Here is a 22812-nt window from a genome sequence, read left to right on the forward strand (position 1 = left end):
GACCTCCAGGGAAGTCCTCCACTGTAGAAACAGAAGAAAAGGCAGAATGGGTTAAAGAACTTGGCCAGGCTCAAGTTCTCGGCTCCAATGCTTTGGTGTAACAGTAGCTCCAGAAGGACACTGGGAAGCGATGGACTAGGAATGGAATATGGGAACCAGCGTGGAGAAAGGCTTTTCTCATGTACCCCATGGGCTGCTCGAATTTTGTCAAAAAGTACATGTATTCCCTGTCCAAATAGATTTTTTACATGAAAAAGGGTAAATCCCCCACTCATCTACGTAACTATGAATACATATACACTTCTCTCTTCTCTTGAAGCATCTATCGTTCCCATGGGTAACCATCTGCTCCAGCTAAGTCGGGGAGCCCTTTAGACTGACTGCGCAAGCGCCCTCTGCAGACAGCGTTCTGCCTGGCATTCCTTTCTGGCGCGCACTGGGCTCTGCATGCAAGCGTTTGAAGTTTCGACCTTTAGCATTATTCCTCCTCCACCGCGGCACGCGAAGTGGTCTTCTTCCCACCAGTCCGCGTCTCGTATCCCTCAGGATCTGACCTGCCCCTGTCTCCTGCCTCACCTCTCACCCCTGTGGAACTCCAGGAGTCCAAGCCAGTCTGGCTGGACCTTTCTCCCCCAGGTTCCCTCGCCTGGAGTGCCCTAGCCCGCCCTTCAAGACCCGCGCCCTTTCCTAAGTGATTTGCTTCCCCAACTGTCTCTTTCCACAGGCCGGGATCTCTTCCAGCGTATGCACCAGGTCTGATTCATTCCTATGTTCTCAACACTCAGTCAGCCCAGGACACTTAAATTCTCCCTTGCTGTCTCACCCCTCAGCGTCTCGCCGACACTGCTCAGGAAGCACTGGAACCTAAAGTCTCCGGCGCCACCCCCGCCTCCACCCCGCCCCAACGTCTCTGCAAGCCTACGCATGCTCCCTGCGACGCGCACGCGCACTAAAGCAGAATCCGCGAGCCTGTTAAGGCCAACCACCTTCATTGACGCATGCTCAGTCTGGCGCTCACGCTCGATTCTTGCGCGCCCAGCCCGCGGCGCATGCGTGGGGCCGGCAGCCCGCGAGACCTGATTTCAGTTTGGCCTCGCGATATTTCATACAGCTGTTCCTCCCTCCGGCTGGCCTTCCTTCGGTGCTGCTTCCGGGATGCCCCGACCTGTCCTGGGTTGACCGGTACCGGTTCTCTTACTTTTCTCCTGCGACGCTCCTGGGCCCCCAGACTCCATTTACAGGCCGGTGGCTTCTGGTGGACGCTGCTCACCCCTACCCTACCCCATCTCGGAGAGCCCGCTGCGCCCCAGGAACCAATCAGCAGCCGCCTTAGGTAAGAGGCCCGCGTGTCCGCACGAGGCGGGCGCCCCTACGGGGGCGGGGCGCGGGGCGTGTTTGGGGGCCCGCCCCTTCCTCGACCGCTAACTGGTTGCTCCGACGCCCGGCGCCTGTGTGTAACTGAGTACCCAGCTTAAGCGACCCATTAAATGCTGGGTTGGCGGGAGTTCGGTAGAGAGGAGACATGATATGCATATAGCAATTTCAGTTTTGGGAACCATTCATAGTGAGGGCCTATAAACTAGCGGCAAAGTACTGCGAAATCCCTTTAATATCGTGCAAAGAGAAACTTAAATCCTGGGGACACTCGTAGAGGGCCTACAAACGGATCCTTGACTTTTGTCTTCCAAATGACAACAGATACTGTGTAAATAGAAATTTAAGTTCTGGAGTTCTCCCGTGGGAGGCTTCTAAACGGATTCATAATTATGAGGACGTCCCCTGAGTATAACATTCTAGACTCAAGTTCCAGGGGAGACCCCATATAAAAGACTGTAAATATATATATGTAATTGTTAGAGAGTCTTTTAGAAAAAGTGTGAATAAACTCAAGTACTGGGGTGGGGGTGCTTCGTTATACCATAAATACGGGGTTAGGAATTGGGAGACTCCCCAGACAACTTGCAGATAGACACTTTGATTCTGGGAGATCCCCCAAAAGGGGCGTGTTAAGAGATGCCTGAGTACCGAGGAAGTTCCTCAAAGAGCCTTAATTTAATTAGGCTCTTAATTTCTGGGAGGTCGTCTTAAGAGTCCTGTAAATAAACACAAATAGACTGGCTTTATACTTTTTTGGGGGGTAGAATCCCTAGAGGAGCCTAGAGACAATGTTGCGAGTCCCCAAAATGCTTGCAGGTGAACTCTTAAACTTTGGGGAACTCCACATCAGGGCTGTAGAATCGACTCAAATACTGTGTGAGTTCCCAGAATAACATTCATGGGAAGAGGGTCCTTATGGGTTTGTAAACAGACACCTTGCTGCTCAGGAAGAATCCCATTGAGACAAGAAAACAGACACTTAAGTGCTGGGAAGGTCTCCAGGATAAAGTGTAAACAGACCCTTAATTGCATAAGAGGAAAGAGTCCCAATTTCTGAGGGGACTCTCCATGGCTGTAAACAGTCATTTAAGTGCTGAATCAGTTTCCATAAGCATCTTTAAACTGGCCTTGCCCTCCTTTGTCTCAGAAGGCAGTCTTCCACCTAGTTTGTGGCTGGGGAAGAGATCATAGAAAGCAGTGGGAGAGGAGCTAGACAAAATTACTAGCTAGCAAAATTACTCCTGCATCCAGTAAACAGTTATTTCCGTTCTAGCGAAAGTGTCTCACACAGGGACCTCTTAATGTCACTGTGTAATGGGGTAGGAGGTGGAGCGATTCATAGAATGATTTGAAGGCACCTAAGAGCTAAGCAAAGGTCAGCATACTTTTTCTGTAAAGGTCCGGAGGGTATTTTAGACTCGGCAGTCTGTCTTGACTGCTCTGTCATTGTATCAAGAAGCCAGCCATAGACTGTTTATAAATTGATGGATGTGGCCATATTTAAATAAAACTGTTCCCCAAAACAGAAGGCAGACCAGCTGTGGCCCTGTGAGCTATAGCAGGTGGCCTCATACTCCTACCAAGAGACATACTCAGAGATTTCCCTGGAATGAGGTGTAAACAGCTGGATAAACTCCCTGCTGCTGCTGCTGCTAAGTCGCTTCAGTCGCGTCCGACTCTGTGCGACCCCATAGACGGCAGCCCACCAGGCTTCGCCATCCCTGGGGTTCTCCAGGCAAGAACACTGGAGTGGGTTGCCATTTCCTTCTCCAATGTGTGAAAGGGAAAAGTGAAAGTAAAGTCGCTCAGTCGTGTCCGACCCCTAGCGACCCCACGGACTGCAGCCTACCAGGCTCCTCCATCCATGGGATTTTCTAGGCAAGAGTACTGGAGTGGCTTGCCATTGCCTTCCCCGGATAAACTCCCTCCTCCTCCTCCTGAGTCACTTCAGTCGTGTCCGACTCTGTGTGACCCCTTGGACGGAAGCCCACCAGGCTCCCCCGTCCCTGGGATTCTCCAGCAAGAACACTGGAGTGGGTTGCCATTTCCTTCTCCAATGTGTGAAAGTGAAAAGTGAAAGTGAAGTCGCTCAGTCGTGTCCGACCCCTAGCGACCCCACGGACTGCAGCCTACCAGGCTCCTCCATCCATGGGATTTTCTAGGCAAGAGTACTGGAGTGGCTTGCCATTGCCTTCCCCGGATAAACTCCCTAGGGACCTATAAAAGAAAGAAAGAAAGTGAAATCACTCAAAGTGTCTGACTCTTTGCGACCCCATGGACTGTAGCCTACCAGGCTCCCCTATCCATGGGATTTTCCAGGCAGGAGTCCTGGAGTGGGTTGCCATCTCCTTCTCCAGGGGATCTTGCCAACCCAGGGATCCAACCCAGGTCTCCTGCATTGCAGGCAGACGCTTTACCCTCTGAGCCACCAGGGGTAGAGAGCGGGTCATGGAGGTAACCATATATTTTATAATGTCTTGGATTAAACCCTGGTGAAAGCTTGGAGTTTGAGGGATGGCAGACCATCAGAAATGGAAGGTAAACACACTGAAAGCAGAGGGACACCAGATGAAAATGGGTCCTTGAATATTGGAGGCCCCCACCCCTCAAACATGTGCCACTATTGGCTTATCAGAAGAGTAGTTGTCAAACTGGGAGTCATGTTACAAATATGTTTGGACAGGATTTGCTACACTTTGGGAAAGAGTGTGTCTCATTTTGGGGGCTTCCCTGGTGCCTCAGTGGTAAAGAATTCGCCTGCAATGCAGGAGATGAGGGTTCAATCCCTGGGTCAAGAAGATCCCCTGGAGAAGGAAATGGCAATCCACTCTAGTATTCTTGCCTGGGAAATCCCAAGGACAGAGGAGCCTGGTGGGCTACAGTCCGTGGAGTCACAGAAGAGTCCGACACGACTGAGAGACTAAACAACAACAATATCCCATTTTTATGTGACCCTCCTGTTATATATTATTTATACTGAGCAAAGTGATTAGTAGTTGGGAATAGTTTTGGCTACAAGAGAAGGGGATATTATTTGTCTCTGCATCCAGAGACAGCCAATTTAAGGTTACTGTTCAATTTAAGGTTAATAGGGAATCTCCGAACCGCGTGTTTTGTTCTGTCGTGCCGTCTTTCCATTCAGTTGCCTCACAGGCCAAAATAGCTGCTTGAACTCCAGCCTCCAGACCCATATTCCTTTCAGCCAGGAGGAGACGGGGACAAAAGGCATGTGCCAGCATCTGTGAAGAAAAGTTTCCCAACGCTGCCAAAACACATGTCTAGTGTCATAGTGTTGACAAGGAAGAACTTAGTCACATGGCCACACCTAACTGTAGACCAGCCTGAGAAGTGTATCCTGGATAACCATGTACCCGGCTCAGAACCGTGGGCTTTTATTTCTTTGAAAGAAGTGAAGAATGGATGTTGGGAGCCCACTGGCAGTCACTGCCGCAGCCACAGAGCTCTCTTGAAAGGATGTGCTTTCTTATAGTCCAGGGTGAGCCAGATAGAGTGAGAAGAGCCTCTCTTCACCCTGGAGTCAACCTCATTCTCCCCACAGGTGGCCATGTCTGAGTCTGGGCACAGTCAACCGGGACTCTATGGGATAGAGAGGCGGCGGCGCTGGAAGGAACCAGGCCCTGGCGGCCCCCAGAATCTCTCCGGGCCCGGAGGTCGGGAGAGGGACTACATTGCACCCTGGGAAAGAGAGAGACGGGTGAGTGTCTGGGTCCAAGGGCGGCATTCATGCGTCCACTCATTCCATAAAGGTTTATTGAGCGCCTGCCGTGTGCCAGGCATGTATCTGTAGACAAGACGAACGGTCCTCAGAGAACGATAAAGGGGCTGTCTTAGATGAAGTGGTCAGAGGAGGCTTCTTTGAAGAGCTGACTCGTGAGCAGAGACCTGAGGTGAGAGGACAAGCCCTGACAGAGTCTGAGTGAAGAGCCTTCAAAACAGGAAAACAGCCAATGCGAAGGCCCTGAGGCCTTTATCTGGTGTGTTCAAAGAGGAGCCTGGGGGGCACCAGCGGCTGCAGTGGCTGAAAAAGGGAAAGCGGTAGAAGATGAGGTCAGAGGACACTGGGGCCAGGCCACGTGGGACCCGCTCGGCCTTGGGAAGCACTTTGGATCTCACTAAGTGGGATTGGCATTGGAGTTGGCGCTGAGAGGTGCCAAAGCTCCTGTCTTCAGAGTTGTGTAATCATAGTGGCCATTTCTGTTTGCTGAGCAGTGTGCTGGCGCTCTGCAAAGTGCTTTCCATCCTTTGGTTCTTGAACTCCTGCAGCTGCCGTGTGAAGTGGAGCCTACATTCGACCTGATTTTCACTAATGAGGAGATGAGTCTTAGAGGGGAAGGGACACCCCCAAAGTCACAGGCCAATAACCTTTGGGGCCAGAACTCGAACCCAAATCCAAGGGAGCCTAAGGTATAGCCCCCTCACGCCCAGTCTAGAGACTGTCCTGTCCTGGGATTCAGGACTTGGGAGCTTCGGCCTGGGCCCTGTCCCACCCTGCTCCTCTCACTGCCAGAACCACACTCGCGGGTTCTATCTCCAGCGCCCTGCCCACCTCTGAGGGCTGTTTGTGGGGAGGTGGAAGAAGATAACAGTTGGGACAGTTTCTGAGCCATAAAATGGTAGACATGAAGGAAATTTCTTCACAGTGAGCTTGGCTCTTGCTCCTTCCCTTGGGTCTCAGCATAAGTGGTAACAACAGTCTCCCCTCCTACACACATTCCTCTGGGGAGCGTTACCATCTTCCTGCACTTTCAGCTTCAGTCCCTGAGCAGGCAACACCCAGATCTCTGGTGTGTGACTGACTTCGCTGCTGAGCCCCAGCAGCCTGCTAACTGGCCAGTGGACTCCTCACAGCCTCCACGTCTCCCGCTGACCCCAGTGTCTTCCTGCTATTTCTCTTCCTCTCGGGATCACTGACAGCCATCGGGCCTCATCCTGGACACTCCCCACCCCCACCCTCCCTGCACCAGTTGCTGTACAAGGTGCCTCCTGACTGTATCTCCAATCCGTCATCATCTCTCCACCCTCGTCTCTTCGTTTGTCTTAATATTCATTTATTTGTTCCTTTATTTAATTACTTGGCTGCATCGGGTCTTAGTTGCAGCATACAGGATCTTCCCTGTGGCGTGCAGTCTCAAAAGCCCAGGGGCTCCATATTTGCAGCATTTGGGCTTAGTTGCCAACCAGGGATCAAACCTGCATTCCCTGCACTGGAAGGCAGATTCTTAACCACTTTTTCCCCAGGGATGTCCCCTTCACCTCTTCTTTCCAAAGCACTTTGATATCCTTTGGTTTGTCCATCGTAGGCCAGTGAGTGAGCAGGATTTAAATGTGTCCTCAATGTGTGGGTGAAGAAACAGACCCAGTGAGGGGTCAAGACCCTCCCAAGGTTCCTCAGGGCACCCGAGAAGGAACAGGACTCTAACCCAGGTCTCTTCCCTTTCTTAGATTAAGGGTGAGTCAGAGGAGGCCTGAAGAGGGCAAGGTGTGGGAATCAGCTCGCAGGTCTGGGGAGGAGAAGGGACCCGCAGGGCTGTCAGATGGCAGCTCTAGGTAACTTGCTCCTGCTGCGTGCCTGATGCCACATGGACGGTTGGGGAGTCCTGTATACTTTCAGCCTCTTAGCAGTCCTGTGAGGAAGGAATTCCTGTCCCCATTCGCCAGATGAGCACACAGGCCTAAGTGAGGGTGGTTCCTGCTCCAAGTCTACACAACCGACAAAAACCAGGGCCAAGTTGAACGCAGTTCCCTCTTCTGAGCCCCAGCTTCTCCCACTCAGGCTTGTCCAGCAGAGCAGCTGGCAGCGTGGTTCTGGAGCCAGATCCAGAACTGGGATCTGGCTCCACCAGTTAATGGCTGTATGACCTTGGGCAAGCTGGTTAACCTCTCTGGATCTCAGTTACTTCATTTGAAACATGGGACTCAAGGTACCTCTCTGACAACACTATCCTGGTAGGATAGGAGGGGTTCATGTCTGAAGGCATTTAGAGTGGCACTTGGCACTTCACTGAGTGTCCAGGGCGTCATTCCTGAGTAACTGCCCTCCCTCACCACAGGATGGCAGCGAAGAGACCAGCACAGCGGTCATGCAGAAAACCCCCATCATCCTCTCAAAGCCTCCAGCAGAGCGGGTGAGCAGGGCAGACTCTTTCTTTGGAAGGGGAGGCCGGGAGCAGTCAGGGCAAGGATCTCCCACTGACCAGCACCTTCTCGCTCCCGCAGTCAAAGCAGCCCGCGCCTCCAGCAGCCCCTGCTGCCCCGCCTGCCCCGGCCCCTCTGGAGAAGCCCATTGTGCTCATGAAACCCCGGGAGGAGGGGAAAGGGCCGGCGGCCACAACCAGCGCCTCAACCCCCGAGGGCACTGCCCCGCCACCCCCAGCGGCCCCCGTGCCACCCAAGGGGGAGAAGGAGGGGCAGAGACCCACACAGCCCGTGTACCAGATCCAGAACCGGGGCATGGGCACTGCCGCCCCAGCAGCCATGGACCGTGAGTTGGGAGCCGGGTGGGATCTGGTTGGGAGCCGACACCCCCTCGCACAGAGCCTCACCACGTCCTCTGTCTCCTGCTTTCTCTCACCTGCAGCTGTCGTGGGCCAGGCCAAACTGCTGCCCCCAGAGCGCATGAAGCACAGCATCAAGTTGGTGGATGACCAGATGAATTGGTGCGACAGTGCCATTGAGGTGCTGCGGGGCTGGGCGACTCTCCCTGCTCGAGATTCTCTGGGTTCCACCCTCCCCTCCCCTCCCCAGTGCCCTCCACTTTCACCCTCTTGGCAGGCAACACCAGCCTCGACGGCTTTTGGGCAGTGGCAACAGTGAGAGGGACTCCCCGGTGGCTCAGCTGGTAAAGACCCTGCTAGCCAACGCAGGAGACACGGAAGACTCGGGTCCATCCCTGGGTCGGGAAGATCCCCTGGAGAAGGAAACGACAGCCCACTCCAGTATTCTTGCCTGGAAAATTCCAGGGAAAGAGGAGTCTGACAGGCTACAGTCCATGGGGTCATAAAGAGTCAGAAACAGCTGAGCACGTCCACGCAGGGCTGAGAGGGAGGGGATAGGAGAGTTTTCACCCAGCTGTGCTGGTTGTTCAGTGTCTGAAATACTTTGATTCTGGTTGGCCAAGAGGGCTCCGCTAGCACCACAGGGTCCCTGGGATCTCCTTCCCGCTTCCACAGCAGGGCAGCCTCCAGGGCCTGTGCTAGTCCTTCTCCTGATTGGCCGAACCCCACGCTGGACCAGTGCAGACTGGGTTGAGCGTCAACCCTCTGAGGTCCCCCTCCGTCCCAGGAGTCCCCACTCTGGCTCACGCCTCACACTCCTGGGTTGAGTGTCAACCCTCTGAGGTTCCCCCTCCGTCCCAGGAGTCCATCCCCACTCTGGCTCATGCCTCACACTCCTGGCTGTCATACCTACTTGCAGTGTCCCAGGCTGCGCTTCCCCTTTCCTGATGGGTTTCCCCCAGACCCAACCCATCACTGCTGCTCAGATTCTCCCCGGTGAGCCCCCTCTCCTTCCCAGCTTGGCCTGAGTAGGACAGCATGCCAGGCCATCTGTTTCCTGGCCCCTGCTGCCTTTCTGGGTCCATTCTCATGTTGCTATCAACTGGGGCATGGGGGCGGGAATCACTGTCCAGGCCCTGCTATTGAGCTGCTGCTGCTGCTGCTAAGTCACTTCAGTCGTGTCCGACTCTGTGTGACCCCATAGACGGAAGCCCACCAGGCTCCCCCGTCCCTGGGATTCTCCAGGCAAGAACATTGGAGTGGGTTGCCATTTCCTTCTCCAATGTGTGAAAGTGAAAAGTGAAAGTGAAGTCGCTCAGTCGTGTCCGACCCTTAGCGACCCTACAGACTGGCTCCTCCATCCGTGAGATTTTCTAGGCAAGAGTACTGGAGTGGCTTGCTATTGCCTTTTCCGCTGCTATTGAGCGCTTACCCACAAATCCCCAAATATGGCTCATATAACTGAGGAACTAAATTTGTAGTTTTAATTAAACTTAAGTGGTCACACGTGGTCAGCGTCTACCATATTGGATAGTGCTAGCCCTTGATATTCTACTTTGATGGGTCCAGGGTTTGGCCCAGGATTAGATTCTTTTTTTTCTAGAGCTCTCCAGGTGATTCTGAGGTGCAGTAGCCAAATGGAGGGCATGACTGTCTTCCTTGAGGAATGTCTCTCACACCCCCTGGTGGTGAAAGTCAGCGTCGCTGGCAGCCCAGAGGTGAAGGTCTCCAGACTCCATAGGACTCTTAAATCCCACAGACAGGAGACAGAACTGGCCGGCTCCCCTTCCTGCTTGCTGCTCCTTTTCTCACGCTTTCCTAGTTTTCCCAACTTTCCTGAAGCCCAGGGCCTCCCAGGGGTCGCTCCAGTGGCCCGCAGTTACCCAGCTCTGTCTTCCACCTGTGCTTTTGTTCCTGAGCCTCTCCCTTTCCATCGCCAAAGTCAGGTGCCCCTTTTCCACTGTGTTCCAGCCACACTGACTTCCTGTTAGCTTCTCGACCAGGCAGGCTCTCATCTACTTTGGAGCTCTCACAAATGCTGTTCTTTGTAGCAGGAACATTCCATGTGTCCCTCCACCACCACTGCCACACACACAGTTTCTTTGCCCAGATGAGGGGATTTGGGGCCATAAACACTTCTCTTTTATATCTCACAAGGCAGGGGACAGCCATGGAAGTCTGTAGGGCCCCCACCTCCCACATTAGCTGTGGGCAGATTTCTGAGGGCTGCTTTCCGGCGTCTCCCCACAGTACCTGCTGGATCAGACCGATGTCCTGGTGGTTGGTGTCCTGGGCCTCCAGGGGACGGGCAAGTCCATGGTCATGTCGTTGCTGTCGGCCAACACTCCGGAGGAGGACCAGAGGTGAGGGGGGCGTTGGGTGGGGGTGAAGGCGGTGGAGGGGGTGGACCCCCACCTCCACCAGCCGGGGCGTTGCAGGGGGCATCACCAGAGGACTTTGGGACGTCACTTCCCCTCGCTTAACCTCAATGTCTCTGTCAGAGGAGGATGGTGACGGGCTGGCCCACACGCTCGTGCAGCTCCAAGGAAACCAGTCCCGTTCCTCCCTCCCTCCCTTCCTGCCTTACTCCGGGAAATGGGGCAGGGCCAGCCAGGAGCTGGGATGGCCCATTCATCAGGTCTGGATTTAGGTCCACCTTGGACTGAGCCCTGTGCCGGCTGGCTGACCTCAGGCACGCCCCTTCACCTCTTGGTATCTCACTTCCTCATCTGTCCAGTGAATTTTCGGAGGGTGAGACAGGATTGGGGAGGCAAACTTGAACATGAACCTGGCACAGAGCAAATACTCCCGGGAGGTGGCTGTTTGGCCTGGAAAACAAGAGTGAGGGGAGAGACCTGGGGGAGGGGTGTGGCTCTAGACTAGCCTCTCTACTGCCTTGTTAGGGAGGATGGGGTGCGACTGTGAAGGTAGAGGGTGGCGTCGTGGGAGAGGGCGTGGGGTGGGGGGAGGCTAAGAACTAGGGCTCCAAACTGAGGGCAAGGAAGAGAGGAAGGCAGGGATTATGAGGAAGAGAGTAGGGGACATAGGCAGTCTTAATTCAGGAAGTCTCAAGATGGGGGGTGGGCAGAAGTAGTAGCCGTTGGGGATTTCTTTGAAAAAATAGGGGGCTGGTTTTTTATGAAACCAGTGATTTTGCTGTGGACTCCATGAATGGGCCTCAGGGGTCCACGAACCCCCCCCAATGGTGTATGTAGGGTTTTACATACATCTACAGCCAGGCTTTTCTTCTAGGGGAAGGCTCCATAGTTCCCAGCAGATCTCAGAGGGGCCCGAGGGAACCCCAGAACAGGTTAAGTTTCCCTGTGGTGAGAACATACATCCCCAGACCCAGAGCTGCAGGTGCTTGGCCTCCCGGCTGGCTCCATCCTGCTCTTCTTGCTCACGACGTCAGCTCCGATCTGGCACAGCTGCAGCTCTCTTGGCTGGCATTCTTTCCATCTCAGCTTCCACCCCCCAACTCTTGGCTCAGAGTCCTCAGCTAGACTCCTATCATCCTGACATGCCTTTCGGAGGCAGCTCGGCCTGTGGTGTGGTAGACATTGCTACCAACTTTTGTCATCAGGTCTCATAAGGGTTTTTAAATTTTTTGTTTTGTATTGGGGTATAGCCAATTAACAGTGTTGTTAGTTTTAGGTGAACAGCAAAGAGACTCAACCATACATGCACATGTATTCATCTTTCCCAAACCCCACCCCTCCATCCAGTGTGGGCTGCTGCATAACACTGAGCAGAGTTCCATGTGCTATGCAGAAGGTCCTTGTTGGTTGTCTGTTATAAGTATAGCAGAGTGTACATGCTGATCCCAAACTCTCTAACTGTCCCTTCCCCCCAGCAACCATTAGTTCGTTTTCCGAGTCTGTGAGTCTCTTTCTGTTTTGTGAGTTCATTTGTATCATTTCTTTTGAGATGCGGCATTTAAAGAATGTCATACAGTATTTTTGCTTATCTGTCTGACCTACTTCAGTCAGTGTTACATTCTCTAGGTCCACCCATGTTGCTGCAGATTTCATTCTTCTTAGTGGCTGAGTAATATTCCATTGTATATACGTACAGCATTCTCTTTATCCATTTCTCTGCTGATGGACATTTCGGTTGTTTCTGTGTCGTATGCTTTTGTAAACAGCGCTGCAATGAATATTGGGGTGTGTGTATCTTTTTGAGGTCTTATGCTATTGTAAACAGAGCAGCAGCGAATATTGGGATGTGTGTATCTTTTGGAGATACTTACATTTTTTTGTCTGGGATTTTTTTTTGGTCACACCACACATGTGGAATCGTCATTCCCCAACCAGTGATTGTGCCCTCTGCAGTCTCACCACTGGACCACCAAAGAAGTCCAGATCTCATAAATTTTACTCCTAATTATCTTGAGAATAGGCTTCTTAGGTGGCTCAGACAGTAAAGAATCTGCCTGCAATGCAGGAGACCCAGGTTTGATCCCTCGGTTGGGAAGATCCCCTGGAGAAGGAAATGGCACCCCATTCCAGTATTCTTGCCTGGAGAATCCCATGGACAGAGGAGGCTGGCGGGCTACAGTCCATGGGGTCTTACAGAGTCAGAACCTTGAAAATTCATCTGCCCTTCTCCTCCTCATACCCACCTCCTGGCCCAGGCCACTGCCACCTTCCCTGGAGTCTCCTAACTGGTCTCCCTGCTTCACTTCAATTCAATCAGTATTTACGAGGCACTTGCCATGGGCCAGGCCCTGTTCTCCACGTTGGGGCTACAGCAATAAACAAAAACTGGCAGAAATCCCTGTCCTTGTGGAGCTTTCGTTTTAACAGAGGAGATGGTAAACAAGCACGTTAGATGGTAACTTAACAGGGAAGGGTTAGAGGGAGGCGGCATTGGAGCCAGGGGTCCGGGAGACATTTGAGAACAAGCAGACTTGGAGGAGGGGAGCAGGGAAAGCATTCCAGTCAGGGCAGGAACTAGGCACCGAGACCCCCACATCCCCTCACTGTGGGGTGGAGAGTTTTCAGGTCTGTGTCCTGTGTCTGGCGTATGGCGGGTACACTTGGTAATGAATAGCTAGCAATTTTATATCGCCGTGTGTCAGCCACTCTTCCAAGGGCTTTACGTATGTTAACCTCACAATCCGGAGAAGGCAATGGCAAGCCACTCCAGTACTATTGCCTAGAAAATCCCATGGATGGAGGAGCCTGGTAGGCTGCAGTCCGTGGGGTCGCTAAGGGTCGGACACGACTGAGCGACTTCACTTTCACTTTTCACTTTTCACTTTCACACATTGGAGAAGGAAATGGCAACCCACTCCAGTGTTCTTGCCTGGAGAGTCCCAGGGACGGGGGAGCCTGGTGGGCTTCCGTCTATGGGGTCACACAGAGTCAGACATGACTGAAGTGACTTAGCAGCAGCAGCAACCTCACAATCACCCTGAGAGGTTGAGACTACTGTCCCCATTTTACAGATGAGGAAACAGAGAAGAAAGATTAAGGAACTTGCTCAAAGCCACACAGCCAGGAAGAGGCAGAGCTAAGGTTTGAATCCAGGCAGCCTGGGAGAGTCCCTGCTCTTAAACACCTCAGTCTAGTAATTTTGTTGAGAATTCGCAGGTCTACTTATGGGTTGGGGTGAAGTCACATGATATAAAACGTAGCCCCCAGACAGCAGGGCCACAGATGGAAAGCTTTGCAGGCGGGTGGGGAATCAAATCCCACAGGCTCACTCATGGCCTCACTCTGGAGGCGGCAGAGGCCGAGAACCTGACCTCTGATGACCCCACCTGCTCCTCCACAGGGCGTATGTTTTCCGGGCCCAGAGCGCCGAAATGAAGGAGCGAGGGGGCAACCAGACCAGTGGCATCGACTTCTTTATTACCCAAGAGCGGATTGTTTTCCTGGACACACAGGTGCCGGCCCCCACCTACCCCACCCCACCCCGCCGCATGCCCTGTTAAGCTCCTTCCCTGAAAGTGTCTGAGCCACAACTTTGCTTGGGTTCCCCGTGGCTCCGGCCAGGCCGTGGACGTGCTCGTGCCTTTGGGCAGGTTGTCTCTCTTCTTGGCCCTTAGTCTCCTCTTGTCTGGTTTCATCCCCCTCCCCTCCCGTCCGCTGTGTACAGAGGCGCCTCACGAATCTTGCAACATAGTGGTCCCCAGCCTTTTTGGCACTGGGGATCAGTTTCGTGGAAGACAGATTTTCCACAGGCTCGGCAGTCGGGGGAATGGTTTGGGGATGATTTCTCATAAGGAGCTCACGACCTCGACCCTCACATGTGAGGTTCACAGTAGGATTCGCGCTCCTGTGAGAGTGTGATGCCGCTGCTGATCTGATAGAAGGTGGAGCTCAGGTGGTAATGCGCACACGGGGAGCGGCTATAAACACAGGTGAAGCTTCATTCAGCTGCCTACCACTCACCTCCGGCTCTGTGGCTGGTTCCCCGGGGGTTGCAGACCCCTGCTGTAGCCTGTTGGTTAAAAGTGGGGGCCCTGGGGTCAGTCTGAAGCCAGATCTGACCTTTAATTCTTACCAGCTGGGTGACTTTAAGTTTTAACCTCCCCTAGAAACCTCAGTTTGTTCATCTGTGAATGGGGTCGATAGTTGTTTTCAGCTTCATAGGAGGGTGTCAGGGAGTCAGTGGACCAGTCCAGGCAGCGTGCTGGGCACAGGAGCCGGCACGTGGGAAAACTTCAGGCACCTGAGTGTCACGGGAGCCGGCCTGTCCTGTGATGCCCGCCCGGCAGCTTTCCTCAGCTCCTCCGGGTTCCCCATTCCTCAGCCTGGCATCCAGGGCCCGTGTGGCTAGCCTCCCTCAGACTCGCCACGGGCTCTCTCCCGAGCTGCGCGACCTCAACCAAGTTACTTAACATTTCCATTCCTTAGTTTTCTGAAGCAGGATAGACAACATTACCTCCATCGTGGGATTTCTGTGAGGTGTCAGTGAGTGAACACAAGTGAAGTCCTGTCAGGGCCTGGCAGGAAGAGGGTTCCCAGTACTGTTGGCCATCAGGGCTGGCACCATGAGAACACACTCTTTCCCCCTGCTCTGTTCTCTGGCCGCTGCCTTCTCCTTGAAGACTACCTGGGGCTAGTGCCTTCTCCCAGGAGCCGCCTCCTCTGTGCGCCCACTGGTGCTCATGCGGCCGTCCCAGCGCCGCTCGTGACTGACCACAGTCTGGTTCCCGTGTACCATACTCACTCCCCACTGCCTGCAGCTCCTTGGGGAGAGGCCTGGCCCACAGCTGGTGCTCAAGGAATGTTAGTGGAACAGAGCTCTGGCCACCATACCTATGGATGATGGGAGAGTGGGAAACCTTGCACAACTGTGGGGTGAGACCTGTGTCTAGGACCGCCGGCACTTAGAGACACAGTGAAATGGCTGTGGGCGGTGCCAGGACCTCCATGGAGCAGAACAGAAGTTAAGATCCAAACACTGTGGTGTTTGGATCCAGTTTTAGAAAGTGAGCCCTTGGGAAAACCTCTTTCTTAAAGGGTTCCACCAAGTGCAATAAGAAATAGATAGCCCAGCCACTACTTTAGGCTCTTGTTTTTCTAAATGGAGTGTTCCTTTAAGAAGAGGTGATGAGCTCACCGCTGATTCTTGCACCCACTGATGCTGTTAAAATCCTCACCAATCTTCACATTAATCATGGTTATTTGACCTAAGTAATTATCTTAGTGAAGTTTTGAAGGCATTTGAAACAACAAAACAAGGGTGTTGTAGGGACATGACTCATTCATGTAGATGTTAGATTTATTAACCCTGGAAGCGTTCTTCTAAGGCAGGTGACACTTGAGAGCGGTGGGGATTTGCAAAAGAGCTGGGGAAGGTGAAACTGCTTTGAGACTTCTTTCTTTCACCTCCTCTCGCTGACAAGGTCTGTACTAATTAGAAGGAAGCTGCCTGTGTTTCCAAACTTACTTTGTCCTGAGAGGCGGTGTGCTTGCCATCACCAAGTGGAACTTGGGTGACTGTGTCCCCTGGGATCCCTACTCCCACCCTGACAGTCCTCTGTCTTCCTACCCCAGCCCATCCTGAGCCCCTCCATCTTGGACCACCTCATCAACAACGACCGCAAGCTGCCTCCAGAGTACAACCTGCCCCACACCTACGTTGAGATGCAGGTGAGGGGACCGAGCCAGGCCTGGGGACCTGGGGCAGAGAGCTCATGGGTATGGGTTGGCCAGTTCTATTTGCAAAGAACCCTGGGTACCCCGAGAGCTGGTGGGAGAGGATGACACCAAGAGTCGGGTCCTGCTCTGCCCCTCGGGAACGTAACCCCCCACCTTAAGCCTCCACATCCGCCTGTATGACCAGGGGCTGATCATTGCCATCTGGCCCGATCTAGGGACAGCCTGGAAGGGAAGTACCAGTGCAGTCTGGGCACACAGTAGGTGCTCCTGGGCACACAGTAGGTGCTTTTAGGCTCAAAGGCCCTGGTCCTGTGGCCCCCTCAGCTGAGTCCTGAGATCAGGGACCCCATTCTGGACCCCAGCGACCTTCAACTCTGTTGTCCCTCCCTGCCCACCTCAGTCACTCCAGATCGCTGCCTTTCTCTTCACGGTCTGCCACGTGGTCATAGTCGTCCAGGACTGGTTCACGGACCTCAGTCTGTACAGGTGAGAAACTGGGGGGGTGAGCCAGGTGAAGGATGGGCCCCCAGACTCAGGGATCTGCCCAGCTCTCACCACTCCCACATGGCAGCCGAGGGACCCTGTGAAAATTTAAGCCAGAGAAGTCACTGCCACTGAATCCTCTCAGCGCACGCACGTAGACCGCCTTCACTCCCGGTAAAATCCGAAGCCGTTCCCCCGCGTGGTTTACTAGGTCCAGTGTGGTGCGGTCCCGCCACCACACTGACCTCTCCCACTACGTCCCTCACTCTTCCATCAAGCTGTTCCTCCTGCTACTTTGAACCTCTGCACTCCTCATCCCTCGGCCAGAAACACTCTCCCCGGGTGCCAGGCCCCCCCTCATGTCCTTGAGGTTGGCCCGAGGCCTCCTCTGACCTACTGAGTGTCCTGTGACCCTGCCGTGTACTTCTTTGCACCGATGACAAAGCCTTCTTTATGGTCCTTCTCCCTCCTTAGACTATAAGTCCCAGTACCTTGAACACTGCCTGGCACGAGGTGGACGTTTAACCCTAGTTTGTTGAATGAACAGCGTGCTGAGGAGCTGGCATGTCTGGTTCTTTGAGCCTCATGGTTCATCTCCTCCAAGCATGGGTGCTGTCCCTGAAGTACCCTGCTGGGCTGGGAGGGGAAGGAGCCAGGATCTGGCAGGAGTGCTGCCTAAAGCAGCTGGAGGTTCCAGAAATGCCCCCAGATAGGACTGGCTCCCATCCGTAGGTCCCAGGAGGTAGCTGTGGGTTGGCCAGCAGCCCTGGGCTCGAGGCCCAGACAGACAGATGGAAGGAACGGGAGCTCACAGGGAGAGGGGAGCCAAGCTGAAGGAAGCAGATGTCCCCAGAGTCAGGCAGCCCTGGGTTTGAATCCTCGTCCTTGTTAGGCAGTGGCTGCTTTTTCCATAGTTCCTTGTAAGCAAACGTCCTGGCATGAAGTGAGTTAAAGAATGTAAAGCGTTCGGCACAGTACCTGGTACATAGTAAGATGTTGACAAGCAGGAGCTTTTAATGTGTGTGCCAGCAACTCTGGGGATGGAGATAGGCCGAGGGTCTGGTCACCAGTAAGAAAACAGCTTGTTGGGAGAACCAGCTGACATGACCAGATCTAAGTGGCTCCATTCCGCAACATCCCCTCCTCCCATCACTGTCTGTTGGTTCATTCAGGGGACTAGTGTATTGAATGCTGTTTAGGCCAGTCGCTGTCTGCCCTGGGGATACAGGTGTGATCGAACAGATAACACAGGCTGCCCTGGGGAGTTCACATTCTTGGTGGGGTCGGGGGTGTGTTGTGGACTGACCTGGCCCACGCAGAGCCTCAGTTTTAAGTCAATGTCTTTAAGGTGGGCTTCCCAGAGTGGGTGAATCACTGGAAATTGTGGGCAACATATTTGTGCACGTGTCTGTATGAGGAGAATAGCCAGAGTTAATCAGACCCCATTATCTCTTATCTCAGGTAATAGATTTATTTTATTTACTTTTATTGACATATGTTTGGGAAAATTTACTTTAAAATTGCGTAAACTGAGAACTTATATTGATGCAAAAACCTGCACAGCTTTGTTCATAATTGCCCAAACTGGGGGCAGCCAGGATGTCGTTTAGTAGATAAATGGGTCTGTAAGTTGTAGGACCTCCACGTGGTGTTGTCGTTCAGTCGCTCAGTTGTGTCTGACTCTCTGTGACCCCATGGACTGTCCTCCACTGTCTCCTGGAGTTTGCTCAAATCCGTATCCATTGAGTCAGTGGTGCTGTCTAACCACATTATTCAGTGTTGAAAAGAGATGTGCTGTCGTGCCATGAAAGACATGCAGAAGCTTCAAATGCATATAATTAAGTGAAAGAAGCCAGTTTGAAAAGGCTTCATACTGTATGATTCCAACTCTGTGACATTCTGGAAAAGGCAAACTATGGAGACCAGTGAAAATATCCGTGGCTGCCAGGATTGGGAGGGGGAGGGGGAGCAGAGACAGTTCAGGGCCCGTGAAGCTACTCAGTGTGATACTCTATGGTGTGTGCACATGATTTATTTTTTTTTTGTCAAAGCCCATAGAACAGACAAACAGCAGGAGTGAACCCACATGTAAATCATGGGCTTTGGGTGACAGTGGAGGGTCATCAGAATGTTGTGAAGCTGGGGCACGATGGGGCAGGCAATCTATGGGAAATCTCTGTATGTTCCACTCAGTTTTGCTGTGAATCCAAAACTCTAAAAATAAAGTCCTTCTGGATGGCATGAATTCTTTAAAACGTACATAACATGTTGATGTGGGTCCATGAATTGGTGTCTAAGGGTTGTCTCTGGATTCCCTGAAATTGTGTGAGGAACATGGTGTCTGTGTGGTGTTTTTTCCCAGCGTGGCTCTCGCTTTAATCAGATCGGCAGAGGGAGCCCCCTCCTTCCCCAGACAGTGGGATACAGAGGGGCGGGTGCTGGAGCGCCAACCTCTCACCCCAAACCCCCAGGTTCCTCCAGACAGCAGAGATGGTGAAACCCTCCACCCCATCTCCCAGCCACGAGTCCAGCAGCTCATCAGGCTCCGATGAAGGCACTGAGTACTACCCCCACCTGGGTGAGCGGCTTTCCCGAGGGCTGGAGGGGTGGGCGGAGGGAGAGGGGGGCGGAAACCAGGAGCGCTCTGGGGAAGGGGGCACTAGGAGGAGCGTCTGCGAGAGCCTTGAGGAGAGTCAGGGTTGTCTGCCACTTCCTCTGAAGGCCCCCTCAGGCATCAAGGGTATGACCCCCAAGTCTGACTTTCGCTCTTCGATCAGAATGGGAACCTCTTGGGGGCAGGACCCTAGTCTTCCCATATCTGGATCCCTGGCCTGGGGCTCAGGGAGTAAGTGTCAAGTTGGCCCAAGTGGCACCGTGCACCCTGGCCACCCTGCCTGGGGCCCCTGCGCGCATGTCCTTGGCCTGCTCTGTCCCTGCCCTGCTCTCCTGCAAAGATCTGCCTCATTTATGACGCCCCAGACAGGCTTTTCCTCATTCTTCCGCCTGGCCCGGCCCCTGGTCTTTCTAACTCAGTCCTGATCACGTGCCCATCTGCTCTTCATCTTTTCCATCAGACTGGGGGCTTCCTGAGTGCAGAAGCCAGATCTAACTCATTTTTCCAGGTCCCCAGCATCAACCAGCACAGGGGCCTGGTACTGAATACTTACCTGTGATTGGAACTGTGGGTCAGGGCAGGTCTTTGGAGTGAGGAGGGGAGTCCACGTGGCGGAGCACCAGCTGCCTCTTAGGCTCCGCCTCCCCCCAACACTCACCTCCCCGCCACCAAGTCTTCCTGCAGAACAAAGCTCGCCGGGAGGACTTCTGTCCCTGCAAGCTACGGCAGATGCACCTGATGATCGACCAGCTCATGGCCCACTCCCACCTGCGGTACAAGGGTGAGGGTCCCCTGGTCACCCCCAAGTTGGCCCGTGGCCACCTGGCTCCTGATCCAGTCCCATGGCCCCTCCCCCAGACTTGGGAGGGAGGTCAGACGTGGTCTCCTGACCCCAGCTTGAGCACCCAGCACAGACCTCCCTCCTCGCCCCCTGACCCTGCACCGCGGTGCCAGCAGCCTCTCACGGGTTCTCTCCACCAGGTACTCTGTCCATGTTGCAGTGCAACGTCTTCCCTGGGCTCCCGCCTGACTTCCTGGACTCTGAGGTCAACCTGTTCCTGATGCCCTTCATGGACAGTGAGACAGAGGGTGAAACCCCACCTCGCGCAGGTAGGGTGCCCCCTTGAGGGGATCTGGGCCATGTGGAGACACAGGCGGCCCTGGTTAGAGGGTGAAAGAAACTCTTCCTGGTCTGAGCAGAGATGCAGGCCTGTCCCTGAGTTGCTCAGACCCTTTCTTGGGAGCGTGTTTCCAAGTCGTGGAAGAACGGGGGAACCTGCACGGAGGCTGAACTCAGAGATGCTCCCGGGAGGCCAGGATGCCGTTGACGGGGAGGCCGGCCCTCTCTTGGCAGGCTCCCCGCTCCCCTCCTAACCTCTATAACTTTGCAGGACCTGGTTCCAGCCCCCTCTTCTCCCTACTCCCTGGGTACCGAGGCCACCCCAGCTTCCAGTCCTTGGTGAGCAAGCTTCGGAGTCAGGTGATGTCCATGGCCCGGCCGCAGCTGTCACACACAATCCTAACCGAGAAGAACTGGTAAGGGTTCTCGGCAGAGGGAGGGGGTCAGTGAGGGCCCCATGTCAAGGTTCTCAGGGATCTCTCCACACCTCAGCACCTGTCCTGGAACATTGATCGCCACCGTCTTGCTGCTATTCCCTGTGATTTTGAATCCTCATGGGCCGGTAGTGTGTAGGTCTCGTTACCTGTTGTACTAGTGGGGAAGGTTAGGCTCAAAGAAAGGAAGTGTTGTGTAGTGAAGTCACATCCCTGTAATTAAGTGTCACTTGACTGCAAGGAGTAGGACCAGTGAGCCTGGTCAAGTTAAAGGATTTATTCTAAGACCCTGAGTGCAGAAAGCATAGCAGCACTGGAGAGGAAAGCAGAAAGCCATCAGGAACCACAGGCGCCACGTTCTCTGGCTCCTGCTGGCTCGCAGGTCCCGTCGTCCCCTCCACTTTCCCACCTCTGCCCTCAGGCTTTCTCCATCTGCCCTCATAGAGCCCTGCACCACCTCCCCAGCCCTGACTCTGTATGACTTTCTATGTCCAGAGCCCACAGCAGGGCTGCCACAGATCCAGGACTGCCTCATTTCCAAGAGAGAGAAGAACTTGAGAAGTAGCTTCAGCTTGGCTCCCCTGGGTCTGTCCAGTCGGCTGTGGGCAGAAGGGGCAGGGAGCGCGGACACGACAGGACGCCACTGAGCGGGTGCAGGGCCTGGGGGATCGGAGGTCTGCTCCTCTTGGTCTGAACCAGGACCCAGCGGGGAGGAGAGAATTGGGGAGGTGGTAGGGTTATGCTGCTGCTGGACGTTCCTGAGGGTCTTCCCTGGTGGCTCAGTGTGGAAAAGAACACACCTGCCAACGCAGGAGACTCAGCTTCAGTCCCTGGGCCGGGAAGATCCCCTGGAGGAGGAAACGGCAACCCGCTCCAGTATTCTTGCCTGGCGATTCCCATGGACAGAAGAGCCTATCAGTCTAGTCCATGGAGTCACAAGAGTCAGACACATCTTAGAGACTGGATGACAACACAAGACATTTCTGATCATCACAAGACTCTGGGGGGCTGAAGAGATAGACCCATACCTACGAAGGCCAGCACTGAGGGGAGTGGGAAGCAGTTTGGGCTCATAGCTGGGGGCTTGTGGACTTGAGCCTCGCTTCCCCCGGGGAGGTTAGGGGCTTGGGCTACCTCACATTCTCCGCATCCCAGGCAATGGGGTCGGTCGTGCAGGGCCTGCAGCCAGGGCAGCGCTGACTCTTGACCTCCCCTCACAGGTTCCACTATGCCGCCCGGATCTGGGACGGGGTGAAGAAGTCCTCCGCCCTGGCAGAGTACAGCCGCCTGCTGGCCTGAGGCCGAGGGGAGGAATGTCACACAGAAAACCCCCTTCCGGGCCCCCGGTGGGTGGTGACGGGCTCCCATGTTCTCCCCGCACAGGGTGGAGAAGGGCAGCAGGCCTGATGGACGAGGGACTGCGACTTCCTCGTCCGAAGACACGAGGGGTCCAGGGCCAGGCCCCTTCCCTCCAGGGAGTGTTCAGTGGGCGACTGAGATCCAGCCCTGCAGCTGGGCGGGGCAGTCCATCAGCCCCCAGGGCCAGGCGGTGGGAGGAGCCTGCGTGGTCACCAGGAAGCCCCGCCCTGTGCGGCCTCCTTCTGCAGGGACCAGAGCAGCAGGTCCCTCTGACCTGACTGCAGGCTCCTGCCTGGAAGGTGAGGTGTCTGGGGAGCTCTTTGTCGGAGTGGCTGGCGGTTGGAATAAACGCAGTCGCGTGAGTCTGTTCTGGTGATCCTCTCCCTACTCCCCAGCGCGCCGTCCTGGGAAGCCCTGAAATTTCTGCTCCCAGCCCTTGGGGGTAGAGGAGCCTTGGCCTCCCATTGAACTTCCTGTGGGGACACGTGCACTGGAGGTCGGAATTGTCAGCAGATAAAGACAAGTCTGCTGAGGAGGAAGCCTCTAGAGAGGGGCTTTCTGTTTTGTGCGGTGCCTCAAGCCACCCGTCTGTGTGTGTCATGGAGAAGAATGTGCAGGGCCCTCGCATTTCATCTTCTCTTGAAAATGGTGCCAGCCTTTGGTGATATGGCCTAGGTAAACACAGTGCCTAATTCAGCACGTTAAAAAGTAGGACAGGCCCCTAGTTAAATACCATAGAGTCGCTCAGTGTCCACGAGGGATTGGTTCCAGGACCGCTGCAGATCCCAAAATTGTG

General features: G+C 54.2%; 1 protein-coding gene across 2 annotated transcripts; it reads left to right on the forward strand.

Moving 5' to 3' along the window:
- Positions 1-1098: 1098 nt before the first annotated feature.
- SMG9 (SMG9 nonsense mediated mRNA decay factor) lies at positions 1099-22383 on the forward strand. 2 transcript variants are annotated; one of them, XM_055411989.2, is made up of 14 exons: positions 1099-1333; positions 4937-5092; positions 7449-7523; positions 7615-7879; positions 7976-8073; positions 10143-10255; positions 13671-13782; positions 15902-15997; positions 16407-16492; positions 18961-19067; positions 19777-19884; positions 20085-20213; positions 20495-20639; positions 21153-22383. In XM_055411989.2, coding segments are annotated over exons 2-14 (1485 nt in total). In that variant the 5' UTR covers positions 1099-1333; positions 4937-4942; the 3' UTR covers positions 21154-22383. The 2 variants fall into 2 exon arrangements, with proteins under 2 accessions (XP_055267964.2, XP_055267963.2); XM_055411988.2 differs by having other exon boundaries at positions 21878-22383.
- Positions 22384-22812: the final 429 nt, after the last annotated feature.

Source organism: Moschus berezovskii, chromosome 22 (assembly GCF_049115385.1).
Source record: "Moschus berezovskii isolate FMDL1 chromosome 22, NW_MosBer_1.0, whole genome shotgun sequence".
NCBI lineage: Eukaryota > Metazoa > Chordata > Mammalia > Artiodactyla > Moschidae > Moschus > Moschus berezovskii.